We start from the raw sequence: 17,757 nt of genomic DNA, 5'->3' as shown, positions 1-17,757 counted from the left end.
AGTGAGTGGGTTGGGCAAGCCCGGTCCGTGCGTAACAGAACGGTGCATACGGTAAATACCATTCCACTGAGCTGATTGACGGTCATGGTGACACTCGTGATCGCCATAGACCAACGTGTAAACAGGGTCAACGATATGGTAAACTTACAAAATTCCGCTACATGATGTACACACAAATGATCCTATTGTCATGTTAACGTAAGTGGGACCTCGTTGATGGCAATCAAAACACGTTTTATTGTGCTCCTTTGCCACCATCTCCCGTAAAAGAGTCAGATGTTTCTCCTCCTGCTTCCGCCTGGACGCCATTTTTGATTAATTCGGATGTTCAATGTTCGGAAATTTCCGGAAATACCCGGAAGTGAAGATGTGATCAATTTTCTGTGTCAGAAAAGACGGGAATCGGATTACTTATATGAAAAATATACTTTTCTGCTTCTTTATAGAATGACAGTTCGTTCAGGGAATGTATGATTGTATTATTTTTTTGAGCATTTTGACAAGTATTTATCATAATCAATGAACGAGCCTACGTCACTCGGGATGAGGCCATTTTGTCGGCTGCTATCATTTATACTCCTGAGACGTAAAATCCCGAGTAAAAATCAGTGAGCGCAATATTATCCTGTGTTGACAAATAAAACATATTTTAATCCTACATGTAATCCTTCAGTTGGAACTAAACTGACAACGAAAGTCTTTTAGGCATAGCGCCTAAAATAATATAAAAAATTACTTTCATTGCCAGTTTTAGGGAGTGTTAGGCCTAGTTGGTGGGGGTTGGAAAATATGGGGGGAGGGGGTCAAAAATGTGGGTCCTAAAAAGGGGAGGGGGAGGATATCAAAACAAATTCAGTCCTTAAATAGGGGGATCAAAAAAAAATGAGGGTAAAAGTCCGGGGTAAAATGTACCGTAAGATGGGGTAACTTCGGTCAGCGGGGTAACTTTGGTCAGTAGGCCTATATAGGCCTATTTTTTAAATGGTCATATTTTCGTTCAGCAATATTGTTTTTAGTCATATTTGGTATCAATTTGTTAAGAAATATATTTGGAAGAAATGATAGTCGCTCATGTCCAATCGGGATTTTTGACCAAAAATTAGCATTTTTGTACATTTTTTTCAGAAAAAATAAAAATCGATATTTGTGAGCAAGCATGTGTGCTTGATTAATTTTGCAAGGGGTCAAATGTCTCAAAAAATAACAACTTGCCCATATACAGCGAAGATCATTTTTTTTTTATGGAATGTAATACCGTGCTGACCAAAGTTGCCCCAAATGCGGGGTAACTTTGGTCAGGCTATTTTTTAACCCCTAGGGCACCCTTACGAATATTAAAAAATCTTTTTCAACTTCAAGGTGTAGAAGGGAACCCTAATGTCATTAAAAAAGAGAGATATAGGCCTATAGGCCTAATGGGTTTTGTTTGGAAGCAGTGGTTTAAAAACTCGGAAAAGTGCCCAAAGTGCCCATTTTACGGTACGAGAAGGCATGCACATTCTAATTGATGTCCGAGGTTCAGTCCAGCTTCCCCCCCCCCACCACCACCAACACTAGGCCTATATTTAGCAGTAAACACTCATAACAGCAAACTCAAAACCGGTCGGACTCAAAACCCCGGGTTCAAAACTTAAAGGAGGACCGGGACCCGGGGGGAGGGGGGGGGCTCTCCCTAAGAAATGGTGTACGTACGTACGGGGATACTCAAAGGTTCTGATGTGCATTTTCATCGTTTTTGGTTTTGACTTTTGAAGTTGTTCGGTATTAATAACCCCTTATTTCTGTGATGGTATTACGGATACGATGGGCTGTTGTAAGTTTTTGGGTATAGGCCTATTGATGATATAAAGCTATATAGGCCTAATGATGGGTGACCATTTCAGTAAAATGATATAGAGATGGGATGGGTATTGGGTAACTCATACCCCACCCCTTAAAATAGTCACATTTTGCCGGGACATTTTGCCCATTTTTGCATCAAAAGAACTTTGATATAATGTCTATTTATATTTCCAACCAATTAAAAGTACCATTCTTCATTAGACAGGAACTTCTGAGGGCCGTAAGCCTTTAAAACGTCAAAATATATAGCCTATGGAAAAGGACCCATATTGACCCGGGTCTTCAACGTGTCACCCCGGGTGGGGAAATATTTTTTTTTGCTTTTACCAAATCACTCCATGCGCGTGGATGAGTTCCGGTAAAAACTAAATCTGTTTTAAGGTATTGTGGACTTTTCTGTGGACTTGTAGGCCCTAAAAATAGAAGAATGTAGGCCTAATGTGTTTGATGGCCAAAAAAGTTGTATAACATAATGCACAATCTAATAAAAATCTGAATGTGTGAAAGGCATAAACATTCTTTTATTACGTTAGGGGGCTGTCATTTTCTTCGGAAGGGGGGTCATGAATATACTGGGGGTCATAGAATTTTTAAACCAAATATAGGGAGAGTTATAATTTTTTCGCGGATTCTTTTGATTTAACAATCAAAATGTGCGCACAATCTTTCGTTATATAACGCGCCTTCTTTACGCACACACTCAAATTTTTAACACACTCCACACACTTTCTTCGCTCTAAAGTTTGGGTGCGCTCCTCACCTTTGTTCCGGCAATGAATAATTCGTCTTGAGTCTGTGTAGGCGAAGGGTGGTCATAAAAATTTTTGACCCAAGGTAGGGGCCGTAAAATTTTTTTGCTCACGATAGGGTGGGGGTCATAAAAAAATTGAGTTCGGTCACCAACATATTCATGACCCCCCCTGTCGAAGAAAATGACATCCCCCTTAAGAGAACTAAAATGCAAACCATTTAAAAGATGCTGTTGCGAATTTTTGAAGAAAGGTTAGAATAGCTATTCTGGTCAAACTCAATTTTTAATCATAAAAACTGTAGGCCTATATTTTCTGTAGGCCCTATGTATTGGACACATGACTTCAATCATTTTTTTTTCAAGATCTGTATTTGAAAATTTAACTATAAATTTAAAGAAGAAAGTTTCTATTAAAATCTATTATTTTTAAGATCATTTTATATTTGAGAACGAACCGATTTTGAAACTTTTAAGGGCGCACACCAGCAAATCATTCCGAAACCTTAACTGAATAGATTTAGTGTTGTGTGCCCTAAAAGTGGTGACGGGCTCTTTTTAGCCAGTCTCCAATTCTTGGGAAATTCCAAACTGTGAACTGTCTTCATGCGGGTTATTCTTGGCGTTTTATCACGACAGTTTCGATATATTCGCCATAAAATTCGCCATCAGGCCATGAGTGATAGTGTAACAGTTCTAGATGGAGGTCTGGGAACTGAATTGGAAGTTGCAGGAATAACCAAATATCCAGGGGTAAGTGGGCATCCTGGCCTAGCCCTAGTACTAGCCTCACAATGCTAGTACCAGTACAAGAACTTTCCTTCAGAACCTTCAGAATGCTTATTATCCTGCACGAAAACGCTTGGTGTGGCCTGTGGCTATCTGAACATGCATGCTTTTTACATGTTCTTGTTCTTTTAAACATAACATTGCACGATTTGAGGTTGGGTATTTATTTATTATTTATTAAATCTTCTTTTGCCTGGGTAACAAAACTCAGTGTAAATACTGTTTTTCAGTTTGGCCCAGGTGTCAAACTTAAAACATCAAAAAATAACCAATACATATTAAAATACATTACATTAAGTATATATCAGATTGCACAATTTAACAAAATTAGGAATACAATAAAAACTAGACCAGCTAGGCATAAAATTTACATACAAACAACAATGATAATAAAAACAGTGATATTGCACTATAGGACATCATATATGACATCATATCGGGGGTACTTGCAGCAAACGTACAAGTATACAGCGAAAAGGAATGCAGCAGATTTGGAGTGGAGCAGACGTAGAATGAGCAGACGTATTACCATGCGCGTATTTTTTTGGGGCTTTGGGGCGCAAGCCCCTGGGGTAAACGCAGAGGGCGGCCAAAACGAAGGGGTGGCGGAAGAAGAAGGGGCGACAAAAACAGGGGCGGCAAAAAAGAAGGGGCGGCAAAAAGAATAAGTAAAGTAAAGGGCGGAAAAAAGTATAACAAATTGTGAAAAAATGGTACTATAGACGAATCCAACGAGCCAAGTCATGGTCAGGATTTGGTCGGCCATCTTTGGTTTCCCGCTAGCACCAACCTGGGGTTTTGAGCCCGATTGTGCAAATAAAAGCCGCCTAACACCTAGAGAAGATGCAAGATTTGAGGAGGGTTAATAGAATAATATATACAATAGAGGTAATCCTGTCGCATCTATTCACACATAGTCCTTTTGTTCATCCATTTGTACATCTATGGATGCGAAGGGATTACCTGCGGAATTATCTCTATTGTATTATTCTATTAACCCTCCTCGACATTCTTAAGGTGTAAAGCGGCTTTTATTTGCACAACTGCTGGAACTGTATTGTGTTGTAAACTTAAATCATTTTTTTTTGTCTACCTGTGTTTTCGCGGAAGGTGTAAAACGGGTGATGGAAGAATGCAGTTTAAAATTTCCACCAAGGCCGAATCATTTCACATTTTGGATGCATTGTAGCCGGCGGGGACCCAACTAAAGGCTGCTAGTCAGGTGTAGGGATGCGTGTATTTGGATTCGTCTATACATCAAAATGTGTTACTTTTAGGGTGCTGGCGCCTACATTCCTTTTTTTTTTTTTTTTTTGCTCTTCACTTTTTCACTTTTCGGGCTGTCTTCTAGCGCCCTAGTAAAAGCAATGTATAGTACCATTTTTTCAGTTTATTATGCTTTTTCAAATTTTTCCGCCCTTTTTTGTCTCGCCTGAACTTTGTTCAGGATGGGACTTAGTAATCACTATTTCTGTCTGTCCGTGTGTGTGGAGGGGGGGGTGTGTGTGTGTGTGTGGATGTATGTATGTGTGTCCGTCCGGAGCTGTATCTGGGGAACCGTAGACTTACGGCGACGCTACTTGGTGGGAGGAAGGGTATCCAAGTTTGCTCCGTAACCGTATGTTTTAGGTGAAAAATATGCAAATTAACATAGCTAATTTGCATAATTTATGCGCAAATCAGCGCAAATTGATAGCGGAGTTTGTGGACAGACTATCTCAAGATCCGTCAGGCGCATGGTAACGAAACCTGGTTTCAGCTATGATACACATCTGCTGATCACCTGATTAGTTTTTCGGCGAAAAGTATGCGCATTTAGTTGTTAATTTGCATAATTTATGCGGAACGATTCTACAAATATGGTTGGAAATCTGAAGAAATCCGCCTTATGGAGCTGTATCTGGGGGATTCGTAAGATCCCTAAGCCCTATGATGATGAAACGTGGTAGGGGGTAGTATGGCCAGAGGATCTCAATCCGATTCGATTTTCAGCGCAAAATATGGTAATTAAGTACCTAATTTGCATAAAATGCAAAAACCTATTTTCTCGGAGACTAGGGGTCGCACGTTCTTCAAACTTGGTGGGTGGGTGCATCTTCACCCCAGACAGAACAAGTTTGTATTGGTTAGTGCGTCAAGGTCACCCAAGGTCATCCAGGGGTCATCTGAGGTCAAATGACTAAAAACTGTCGTATGGGCACGATACTTGGTGGATACGGTCAACATAATGTGGTAGGGGGTAGTATGACCAGAGGATGCACACTAGTACCCCCCCCCCATGTGGCCCCTCCCACACACTCAAAGTTGGGGGGGGTCAAAAATTTAATGAAATATTGTTTTTATATTGCGCATTACATATATCAATTTCGGTCATGTAGGCCAAGTCATTAGGCCAAAAAAAGACTTTTAAGAATGTCTCTCATGTACAAAAGTATAGGAAACTGTACATTTAAAACAACCTTTTTAGGGTGAAGGAAGCATTTTTTCAAAAAAATGTCCAAAACGGGTTTTTATGTCAAAAATGTCTCAGTTGGGGTGCTACATCGAGTCAAATATTCACTAGCACCCCCCATGTGGCCCCCTCCCACACACTCGAAGTTGAGGGGAGGGGTCAAAATTTAATTAAATAATGTTTTTATATTACATTATATATATCAATTTCGGTCATGTAGGCCAAGTCATTAGGCCAAAAAAGACTTTTAAGAATGTCTCTCATGTACAAAAGTATAGGAAACTGTACATTTAAAACAACCTTTTAGGGTGAAGGAAGCATTTTTCAAAAAATGTCTAAAACGGGTTTTTATGTCAAAAATGTCTCTGTTGGGGTGCTACATCGAGTCAAATGTTCGGAAGATTATTTCGGGGTCATCTGAGGTCACCCAGGGGTCATCTGAGGTCAAATTACTAAAAACTGTCGTATGGGCATGACACTTGGTGGGTACAATCAACATTTAGAGTAAAATGTTCGGAAGATTCTTTCGGGGTCATCCGAGGTCACCCAGGGGTCATCTAAGGTCAAATTACTAAAAACTGTCGTATGGGCATGAAACTTGGTGGGTACAATCAACATTTAGAGTCAAATGTTCGGAAGATTATTTCGGGGTCATCCAAGGTCACCCAGGGTCATCTAAGGTCAAACTACTAAAACTGTCGTATGGGCATGAAACTTGGTGGGTACAGTCAACATTTAGAGTCAAATGTTCAGAAGATTATTTCGGGTCATCCGAGGTCACCCAGGGGTCATCTGAGGTCAAATTACTAAAAACTGTCATATGGGCATGAAACTTGGTGGGTACAATCAACATTTAGAGTAAAATGTTTGGAAGATTATTTCAGGGTCATCCGAGGTCACCCAGGGGTCATCTGAGGTCAAATTACTAAAACTGTCATATGGGCATGAAACTTGGTGGGTACAGTCAACATTTAGAGTAAAATTTTCGGAAGGTTATTTCAGGTTCATCCGAGGTCACCTAAGGGTCATCTGAGGTCAAATTACTAAAACTGTCATATGGGCATGAAACTTGGTGGGTACAGTCAACATTTAGAGTCAAAGTTTCGGAAGGTAATTTCAGGGGCCATCCAAGGTCACACAGGGGTCATCTGAGGTCACATTACTAGAACTGCCATATGGGCATGAAACTTGGTGGGTACAGTCAACATTTAGAGTCAAAGTTTCAGAAGGTAATTTAGGGGTCATCCAAGGTCACCCAGGGGTCATCTGAGGTCAAATTACTAAAAACTGTCGTACAGGCATGACACTTAGTGGTTACAGTCAACATTAAGAGTCAAATTTTTGGAAGGGCATTTCAGGGTCACCCAGGGGTCATCTGAGGTCAAATTACTAAAACTGTCGTATGGGCATGAAACTTGGTGGGTACAGTCAACATTTAGAGCCAAATTTTTGGAAGGTCATTTTGGGTCATCCAAGGTCACCCAGGGGTCATCTGAGGTCAAATTACTTGAAACTGTTATATGGGCATGAAACTTGGTGGGTACAGTCAACATTTAGAGTCATGTTTTTTGGAAAGTCATTTTGGGGTCATCCAAGGTCACTCAGGGGTCATCTGAGGTCACATTACTAAAAACTGTCGTATGGGCATGACACTAAGTGGTCACTGTCAACATTAAGAGTCAAATTTTTGGAAGGGCATTTCAGGGTCACCCAGGGGTCATCTGAGGTCAAATTACTAAAAACTGTTGTATGGGCATGAAACTTGGTGGGTACAGTCAACATTTAAAGCCAATTTTTGGAAGGTCATTTTGGGATCATAAAAGGTCATCCATGGGCATGACACTTGGTGGTTACAGTCAACATTTAAAGTCCAATTTTTGGAAGGTCATTTCAGGGTCATCTGTGGTCAAATTTCTAAAAACTGTCACAGGGGCATGAAACTTGGTGGGTACAGTCATCATTTAGAGCCAAATTTTTGGACAGTCATTGCAAGGTCATCTGAGGTCACTCAGAGGTCATCTGAAGTCAAATGACTAAAACTGTTGTATGGGCATGACATGTACAGTCAACATTTAGAGCCCAATTTTGGAAGGTCATTTTGGGGTCAGTAGGGGTCATCTGAGGTCAAATTAGTTAAAATTGTCGGATGGGCATGAGACTTGGTGGGTAGGCCTACAGTCACCATCAGCAAGGTAATTGTGCCCAGCCGAGACCAACCAAAATTTAGGGATCAAAGGTCAAATTCCAATATTGGTCCAATCAAGCTCAAATTGAACAGGCAAATCGCCATGGGTTGTTGCAGGTTCATTTACTTCTACCAAAAGTAATCGTAAAAGCAGGCGATCGCGAAGCAGGCGAGACTCGTGGTTCGAGAACCGCCTTGTTTCTTTACTAACTCTTTTTGCCGCCCCTTCTTCTTCCGCCGCCCTTCTTTTTGCTGCCCCTTCCTCTTCAGCCGCCCTTCTTTTTGCCGCCCCTTCTTCTTCCGCCGCCCCTTCGTTATTGATGCCCCTACTTTGACCCCCCCCCCAAAAAAAAAATATGCGCATGTTTAATAATAGACTATGCCATTGTCGAATTTTATTAAAAATATGTTATTATTAGTCATGATGAACCCATTTCGTTGAACTCAAAATTATACTGATGTTTATTAAAATTAAAGTATTCAATAGTAAAATGGTCATAAAGAGTTAAAAATATCAGACGATTAGTGACAATAAAAGTAATTGAATGCAACATTATCTTGCATAATTATAACGGCTCACTTTAATACTGAACAATTCTGATTTTGGAATCTACCAGTTTATTGATAGCGAACCCCAAAATTTTGACTATGAACTTTGAATTGTAAGCAGAACTTTACCCCTGGACTTTGCTCTCTAAAACACACTGTCAAGCATACTTGTTTATCAGTCCATTAACCACAAGTGCGCTAGATGTTTGATGAGAGATTAACTTTCAGCGTCAACACAAAAGCGCCGCAAATACCACAGACAGTTGTTTACGATGTAGTTAATGGTAATGGCTCGGGCCCAGACGATTTAAACCATAGCGAGGTATGGTTACCAATCACAAGGCAGATCCATTTAAAGATGCATTACATCATGGCCAATTTTAGTTAGGCCAAAATTGGCCTAACTCTCCATAGAGTCCCGTGTTAAAAATCTTAACCGCAAGGCAATGTCAGTAGTCCACTTGGGAAGCTAACAAACAGAGGGAGTAGGGTGACTGATCAGATGTGAAAATCTATCAATTGTGCACACATTAATTAAATCCGAGTTTTAAGCTTAAATACAATATCCAGAGTATGCACAATGGGCAAGTGGACTACGGGGTAGTCTAGTTTAATAATGGCAAAAAGATGGACAATAAAAATATTGTTAGTTTCCAAGTTCTGTAAACCCCAAAAGTATGGTTCAAATATATATACGATACATTGCAACATAAGTCGGAGTGTGATAATATGTCATTTTAAAATAATTTCATTTATATAACATATTTTTCATTTCCTCTAACTAGCATGATGAGCTATGGACTGCAAGAGTGCTTTTAAATCAGCCAGAAGCTATGAAGCAGTTACATGCCAGGTATGATCTATATGGTTTCTGATTTTAAAGAATAAATTAGGTACATGTAAAAAATTCTATATCAACTGGTATGAGTTACCACAGTGTTGTGTTTGCTGATATTAATATCAAATGTCACCGGGTCTTAGCTAGGATTTGACCGGGGGATTTGATAAGTGCCTGTCATTTTCACCAAAACTGCCTGTCCAAAATTTGACCCTGAAAACATAAATAAACCAAACTTCTGTCATGTCTAGGGTTCAGACAGTTCAAAAAGCTATTGGTGTAATCCTTGATTTACTTGTCTGGTCTTGTTTTGAGTTCACACAACTTATTCAAGCATTCATTTTTAGAATTTAGCATTATATCAGAAGCATTAATTTTGCCTGTCACAGAAGCAAACTGCCTGTTCAAAATGATGGATGGACGGGTGGCTAGCAAACACCCTGAATTCACCTGAACACTGAAAAATTAATGTAGAAAAGCAATGAATTTGGAAAATACTCAAATATCATATCTGCTATAAATAATATGAGTGACCACAATTTTGCTGATATTAATATCAAATGTCACCTGAACAAAAATGAATCTAAAAGTTTATACATTTTCTAGAAAATGAATTTGGGTAAGGGGCTACAAGTGTGCTGGGGGATGAGTAGGATAAAGGATTGGGGTGAGGTACAGTTAGGAATGGGGTACTTGATGAGTGTTATGAGGTAAGCAGTGGAGTAGGTGGTGTGATGGTTTGAGTTGGGGTAGGGAATTTGGTATATGCATATTGATTGCAAAGCTGGCAGACCTGAATGCAGGATTTACATCAAAAAGTGGACCTTTTTTCCCCTTTTTTGTGTGTGGATTGTTTTTATGGGTTGGAGGTGCACCCTATGCTTACAGGCCTGAGCAGGAAAGACTACTGATTCAAGATCTGCCTTATTTTCAATGTATCAGTTGAGGATCAAAATATGATAAGTGTATATATGCCTTCTTTAGCAGAAACCCTTTTTAGCAGTTTTTCAACTTGTGTGAAAGGAATGATTTTATTATGTTATAAAGTTAATAAACTTTGGTTTGTTTGCTTTGTACAAAACCTTAGTTGCCCGTGATGGTCAATAGCTTTGTACTTTAGTATGGGTTTCAAATTGGAAGCTCTGCTTGTAATTGTACATCTTTTTATGTACATTACTACCCCCATCAAAGCAACTAGCAAACAGAACGTGTACTATTGCTACACCAAGTAATTAGTGCTACATCCCCTATTTTTCAAATCATTCTGAGAACAAGGGTACACTTGGGTATAAGCCCAGTAGTAATTTTGGCTTAGTTCTTAAAGCATATCAATGCTTTTCTTTCACATTTTAGAACAAATGTATAAAAAAATATCAGTTAAAAATTAACATCCCATACTTATAATTAAAAAAATTGACATAGATGATGGAAATTGCTGGTACATCAGGCATATTCAAATGGGGCGGATTGTTCTTATTTTAAAATTCAACTACTAGCCCTTACCGGTTATAAGCCCACCCCTATGTTTGAAGTGAAATTGCCTATCTAGGGGGGGGGGGGGGGCTTATACCCGACTGGTTCCGGTATAGGTAGGATATGATTGCCATGTGAGAATCTCAACAATTACATGTTCATTATTATAATAACTAATACTTTAATTCCTTACCTTTATTCACAGTTTCTTGAAATATGGTGCTGATGTGATAGAAACAGGGACTTATCAGGTAGGGTTTTAAATGTTTTTTGAATATTGTTTAAACTGACCAAACTTAGGTTTGCATATGTAGTAGAACTATTATCAAAAAGGTCTCACATTTTCAAAGTAAAAAGAATCAGTGCAAGGTTCCTGGATCAAGAAGAGGGCAATTCTTTACCCTTTGCTCAGATGTGACAAACCCAACATATAAATAGTAGCTACAACGCTGGAAACTGCTAAACACCAAGTATGACCATTCTACAGGAAGGCAGCTTGTGTATTTACAATTGTGAAATTGGATGTGTCCATCTGTAATGTAAATCTAAAATAATTCAAATGCACCAAAAACAAGATACACAATTTATACATATTGTACTAGTATCGATAGACCTCAGGGGTATATTATAACGCAGTAGATTTTATTGTGGGACAGGCTTTTACGACGGGAGTTCATAATAGTTTTGAACTGTCAAGCTTTTATCACGAGTAGCACTGATTTCTTCAGGACAAAGTATCTAAGAATATGAGACATGTAGGCCGCCCCTTGCTTATACTGATGGTTCTGAAAAGAAGCGATTTACCTATACGTTTTACCTTTATACTTTTTACTAAGTAAAAGAAAATATCTGTGGTTAATTAATTAGGCAGATACTGTATTCCAATTTTGGAGAGCAGATTTAATTGAGAGCTACAATCAAGGATATTAATCAGGACCGGGTTTACCATTGGGCCAGATGGGCCTGGGCCCAGGGCCCCAACATTGCCGGTGTCTTCCTAAATAGGGTAAAATTGCAAGCTTGTCTCCCTCTAAATTGTAATTGCTCCCGCGGCTACTGTCGATCTTATACCTGAAGCAAAACTTGGCCTGCACTTGAGTGCACATGCCTTCCTCATGGTGAGTTTGGAGCCTCCAAATTTTGGCCTGGCCCAGGGCCTCCAAAAAGGTAAATCCAGCTCTGAAATTAATGTTGGCACACTCTGGCATACCCTCTCCCCTAGTTCAATGTTGATGAAAAGACTTTTCCCATTGGGCTCTCCAGTCTCCCCCAACATTGGTTGAGGGGTAATGGGGGAGGGCAGGGGAAAGGTTTGAACTTCTCATCTAACATTGTTTGAACTCTCAGAGCAGCAATGAAGACTTCCCACATATTGTCAGAGTGTGACAACTATATATTTCCTTGATTGTAGGTTGTGATTTTTTACACCCATCTCACTATTCAAAATCACTCTTGTATTATAGCTGCACCATGATTTTGAAAGCTACACAGGCGTAAGCTTAGAGGCGTAAGGAATCTCAACCTCTCCAATGTTTGATATTAAAATCTTTCTTGGAGATCACAGATTGCTTTATCAAATATTGTTTCATATTAATGACATATAGATGATATAAACTTATATATTTTAGGCAAGTGTTGATGGCTACATGAAGTATGCAGGTCTGTCTGAACAGAAGGCTGTAAGCGTGATACAAAATGCTGCCAAGATTGCGCAAGAAGCTGTGGAAGAATTCTGGGTGGATTATCAATCTAAAATAGATGGAAGTGCCGAGCAGCGTGAAGAGCTTGGTAAGATACAATGCATGGTCTGTCAGTAGTATAGACCACTGCATCCTTCATGAAATTCCTTCTCCATAGAGTGTATGCAATAAACCAACTGGAACGGTATAACAATTGAAATGGCAGCCATGCTGGAGGACAGTTCTAAGATAACTTAAGATGACAGAGGGGCAAGTCTCTAGATCGATTCCACAACCATTCATACCTATCACACGTTTTATTGTATTATCATGCAAATTTTCCCGTGGTACCTTATGGAGGACAGAATTTTATTTAAATGAGGATGACTCTGTTATGAGTGACGTCGTATTGCATACCCTCTATTGCACTTTCAGGTTATCCTCTTCATATTCAATGTAAATATATAGAGGAGCTTGGCAAATTGGTTAGGGTGCTCACTTTGTTGCATGAGGTCCCAGGTTCAATCCCTGGCAGTGGCAGTTGGCTTGGGGAAAAGTATGAAAATAATTGACAACATCTGTAGTTAGTGTAGATAAAGGTGAGATCTGAGCTGGGTTTTGAAACTGCCAATGTGCGGAGCATTGATAATGCAGTAAATAATATTTAGTTTTTCCTTGCAATGACTAATTTAAGATTCTTGTGTGAATTAGGTTGAATACTGTAATTGATTCATCTTCACAATTTCTGTTTTATTTCTATGTATATCAATTGATGTGTAATATTTGTGTGGTTTTGTTTTCCCAGTATTTACAGATAGAAGTAAGCCTCAAATAGCAGCTTCAATAGCATGCTATGGAGCTTGGTTAGCCAATGACTCAGACTATGATGGAAATTATGTGGATTCCATGACAACAGAAGTAGGTAACAGGGTTGTTTGGCTTTCTGTATGTTACCAAATGTAGCCTAATTGGAACAAGTTTTGGTTACTGCCCCATAGGGCAATGTTTTAATCATTTTTTTTTTATTGAAATACACTTGTTGGAAGAGGTTTGAGCTAAAATTTACAACAAATTGTCCAAATGTTGGTTTTTAAAACTAATTTTAAGGCATCTCTAAGATGGATGCCAGCAGGTTCAGGTTAAATTTAAAATGGGAACAAATGTACCAACTTTAGTTTTGCCAGATTTGGAGGGGTGATCATACCAGTTACAGCCCTGCACCCCAAAAGCCAAGCCAAACAATTGGTCAGCAATGTTTCAGAACCCCACTGCAGATCCTACATAACACTAGTGTACAGATTGTACTTCACATGTTGCAACATGAATATTATAACTTTTTACCTTATATTGCAGGAGTTGCAGGCATGGCATAGGAAACACATTCAAATCTTGCTGGATGCTGGAATCAATCTGCTAGCTATAGAAACCATTCCTGCTCAGAAAGAAGCTGAAGCTATCGTACAAATCCTCCCAGAGTTCCCTGGTGTCAAGGCATTTCTCACCTTCTCCAGTAAGGTAAGATAAATGTAAAAACTTTGTATCAGTACTCATTTAATTTGGAAATTCCTATTACCTCTAACTTGGTACTGATTGCCACTTAATTCAACTATTACAATTAGCAAAACACATTCCAAAACCATGTGAACCAGTAAGTAATGGAATTGTGAAACCATTTATTACATACGAATGTTTGAGTATGACTGACATGAAATGTGAATGTATGCAGATTTTAAGTCACACAGAAATGTGCAATGTAGACAACCTGATGTTAGCAAAATTAAAAAGCAAACAAAAAGATTTCTCTGATATTTTTGCAGCATGAGAAAAAATAATGTATTGTCAACTTTCACAGTATTACACTCAGCTTTATTGCTTTATGTTCTTACAGAGTGAAACCAAAACATGTCATCAAGAAAGCTTTGCTGAAGCTGTAGCCAGCATATGCAAGATGTCATCTCCAGATCAGTTGCTTGCTGTAGGATTAAACTGCACCAGGCCACAATTTATTACCCCTTTGTTGAGATCAGCTCAGGGGGCTACAGGAGGAAGGCCTTTTATTGTCAATCCAAAAGGGTAAGCATTGTAGAAGTGAAGTTGCAAATGTGGATAAATTTAAGTTTGTGTACATTAGCATTTATATTAGCATTTATTAAATGCTGCTACATCAAGATCACACTACTTATGAAACTAGAAACAGAAAACGTGACTTTTTTATGGCTTTGAAGCAGAGTGTTTCAAACATATAGCATACTCAGTACATCATGGCAGTGTGATTGAAAGTTGCATTTGTACTGACACAGACAACAATATATAAATTGCTAACAAGAATTTAAGCTTCAAATTGTCCAACAACTTGTATAAATGGTTAAAATACTAAAAATAGAAATACAAAATGCTTTCAAGCTAGTAAAAAATTACCTAAAAACTCGGTTTATTCAGCAGAATGAAAGGTGTATATCAATCACTACTGCAACTAGTGAATTTGTATAATCATTAACACTAGCATGATAAGACCAAAGTTCTCTATCATGTTTCAGAAAACATAACAAAACATTGGCCTTTTCCAGTGTTTATTCAATAAAATGCTGAGACTAGACAGCCCCATCTTTCACCTTACTTTTCTTATTTTCTTTCAAAATAATGTCATACTTGCCTTTAGGAGTCACAAATTTGCAGTTTAATTGTCATCCGCTCTCTTGGCCTTACGGTGTACAGAAATACAGGGTGTAGGGTGGCAACATTCACTTGTTTACTCTTGGGCAACAGCATTTCTAGAAAATTTAATTTGGTTAATCCATTAGTCATTAGTTCACCCCATTGTTCTGAAAAAATACAGACATTTCTTTTTCTTTGTTTTGAATGACTCTATTTTGTCTTCTTTATTACCTGCAGAGAAAGTTCATCAGGTGTGCTGACAGAATGGACAAAGCTTTTACCAGAATGGTTGGATTTAGGTGTGCGTTATATTGGAGGGTGTTGTCATACAAGACCTAGTGATATAGAAATAATACGAAAAACTGTAAAAAGCCATGCTAAATAGAACTGAATGGTGTAACTCTTCATATGTTCACACACAGGGTTTGTTTTACCCGGGTGCACACATGCACCAGTGCATGTAGATTTTTGCTTGGTGATGTAACTTTTCTACTGTACATGCATGCCGATGTAACTTTTCAACCACCCAATCCATCATCCACTTCATGAAGATAATATCGGCCCTGAGAATCGGGCCAAGTGAGAATTTAAAGAATAAATAAAGTTTGTTGAATATTTTCCCAAATAATGTGTGAATAAAGGTGTTATTTCATCTCATAAATCCAGCAGCAGCAGATTCAGAATCGGAAAGCTTATGCACTTTGTTTCGCTATTTTTAAAAACACCCAGAATATAAACAAAGAAGTGACTTTATAGGGTTATTGTAATTTAATCAATTGAGACAACGGGACAAGTATAGGCACACCTGTGGAGCTGTCAGTCAATGAGTTGTGATTTTATCACATTTATTTATTAATTTTTTTGCATAAAGGGTGACTTGATTTATAATGTAATATACTCTTTAATTCTTATTTTAGGAGTGTTTGGTGATTCTATCATCCTCTTTTTATGACATTTATCAGAAGATTCTGATTTTGCGTTTTGTCACAGACTTGTAGTATTGGGACCCGTCATGAGTACGGGTACGGGTCCCAAGCCATGGGTATGGGTACAGCTACGGGTCCCAGTTCATGAGTACGGGTACGGGTTCAAAGTCAAAATAGGACATGAGTACGGGTACGGGTAAGGGTCCGAAGCCCGAAGGGTACGCGTACGGGTATGGAAATTGGGACTCGATTACGGGTACGAGTATGGGTACTAAAAGTCTGCGTTTTGAGTTATGTATGATTCTGTGTATTACAGTGCTCCATAGGCCAGTGTTGTAATTTTGTTCTGTTAACCAGAACATAAATCAAATTTTTACGATAGTTTTGCCAAACAAATTTATCTGCAATAACATTTTTATACATAAACATGTAGCCAGAGGTTTTCCAGTGGTGTCAAAATCTCAACTTTTTTTTTTATAAAAGTAGGGGGATGAGGCATGTGGATCACAAAATTCCCCTTTAAATGGCAACTGGTATGTTATGAAGGCTTTATAAAAATGTACAATAAGCTCCAAATTAATTACTACTGAGATATATGTGACCTGTTTTTAGCAGTAAAAACAACATTTGTCAGCCATATGTTTAATATCTGTATGAAGCTTCAATCCTGTGAGTTCAGATGCAAAAGCTGATAAATGCCACTTGAGATATCACCACCAACATGCACCCATAATGCTGCAAATTGACACCCTTCTTGTAAAATTCCAAGGCAAAATTAGACAATTATGATCATTAACATGTTTGATGAATCCAAGTGCATGAAAATATTGGATTTAAAACATATAAATGATAAAATTGGATGCTTTACGCCCAATATTTATTGGTCTCACATTTACGTCTCGTGCAATATTTTAAAACTCATCACTTGACCAATAAATATGGGCTCAATGGATCCAATTTTATATCATAAGTAGGATATATGTTCTAATTATTTTCTTTATATTTCACCACTTATACCGTAAAATTCCGTCTACAAGCATATATATACCTCTAAACGAGGTTTTTTTGACACAAGAGACAAGAGGCAGACACTCTCAACAAAAACATTATTTGGAGTTTGAACAACTATATTACTGATAAAGGCGGCTGTACAAACATGAATATTTGTAAGACCAATCTATTGCAATGTTTTTGAGAAGGGTATTGGCCTTTCATATCTTTCGTTAAAAAAACCCCTCGTTTAGAGGCATATATGCTTCTAGACGGAATTCTACGGTATTTGCATTTCAAGTAGAAAAATGGATGTATCAGTTATTGCCTCCGAACTCTACAAATGCATGGTTCAAGAGGGAAACAATTTGTTTGAAATGTTAATAAATGGTATTTACCTTCATTTGAAAAATATTTTCTGTGTCTTTGTACCTTAACTTAATGATATCAACCTAATACCAGTGGCACCTTATAGTGTGTTTCTACTATTTAGTACTAATGACATGGCTAAACATTGCCAACAGGCTGTTATTGCACATGGTATGCTTATTTGCTTAGTTGTAACTTGTACATGTATGCAATACAATTGGAATTAGGGGTGACCCTTGTCCAACATGGTAAATATTCTCAG

The 17,757-nt window shown here is 38.4% G+C and overlaps 3 protein-coding genes across 4 annotated transcripts in view; 1 reads left to right on the top strand and 2 right to left on the bottom strand.

Annotated features, from left to right (window-relative positions):
- Nucleotides 1–346, bottom strand: part of LOC140155895 (uncharacterized) — a 40,943-nt gene extending 40,597 nt beyond the window's left edge. The window contains 1 exon segment of the mRNA XM_072178898.1: nucleotides 149–346. Within this exon segment, the coding sequence (XP_072034999.1) occupies nucleotides 149–309 (161 nt within the window). The 5' untranslated portion in view covers nucleotides 310–346.
- The window catches only part of LOC140155893 (cyclin-C-like), a 70,547-nt gene that overhangs the window by 36,842 nt on the left and 15,948 nt on the right, over nucleotides 1–17,757 (bottom strand). The window lies entirely within an intron of this gene.
- LOC140155892 (uncharacterized) lies at nucleotides 148–16,840 on the top strand. 2 transcript variants are annotated; one of them, XM_072178895.1, is made up of 8 exons: nucleotides 148–198; nucleotides 9,351–9,418; nucleotides 11,082–11,127; nucleotides 12,505–12,664; nucleotides 13,361–13,473; nucleotides 13,909–14,070; nucleotides 14,444–14,628; nucleotides 15,448–16,840. In XM_072178895.1, the coding sequence occupies exons 2-8, from the start codon at nucleotides 9,399–9,401 to the stop codon at nucleotides 15,593–15,595; spliced, it is 834 nt and encodes a 277-aa protein (XP_072034996.1). In that variant the 5' UTR covers nucleotides 148–198; nucleotides 9,351–9,398; the 3' UTR covers nucleotides 15,596–16,840. The 2 variants fall into 2 exon arrangements, with proteins under 2 accessions (XP_072034996.1, XP_072034995.1); XM_072178894.1 differs by lacking the exon at nucleotides 148–198 and adding an exon at nucleotides 3,257–3,343.

The sequence above is a fragment of the Amphiura filiformis genome, chromosome 6 (assembly GCF_039555335.1).
Source record: "Amphiura filiformis chromosome 6, Afil_fr2py, whole genome shotgun sequence".
In the NCBI taxonomy this organism is placed as follows: domain Eukaryota; kingdom Metazoa; phylum Echinodermata; class Ophiuroidea; order Amphilepidida; family Amphiuridae; genus Amphiura; species Amphiura filiformis.
The sequence above is the reverse complement of the archived record's forward strand: the minus strand, read 5'-3'. Positions and strand labels throughout refer to the sequence as shown.

Coding starts and splice junctions, on each gene's coding strand:
- LOC140155892 (XM_072178894.1), top strand. CDS start 3,266: ATGAGTGATAGTGTAACAGTTCTAGATGGAGGTCTGGGAACTGAATTG. Junction 3,344..9,350: donor GAATAACCAAATATCCAGGG/GTAAGTGGGCAT, acceptor TCCTCTAACTAG/CATGATGAGCTATGGACTGC. Junction 12,665..13,360: donor CGAGCAGCGTGAAGAGCTTG/GTAAGATACAAT, acceptor TTGTTTTCCCAG/TATTTACAGATAGAAGTAAG.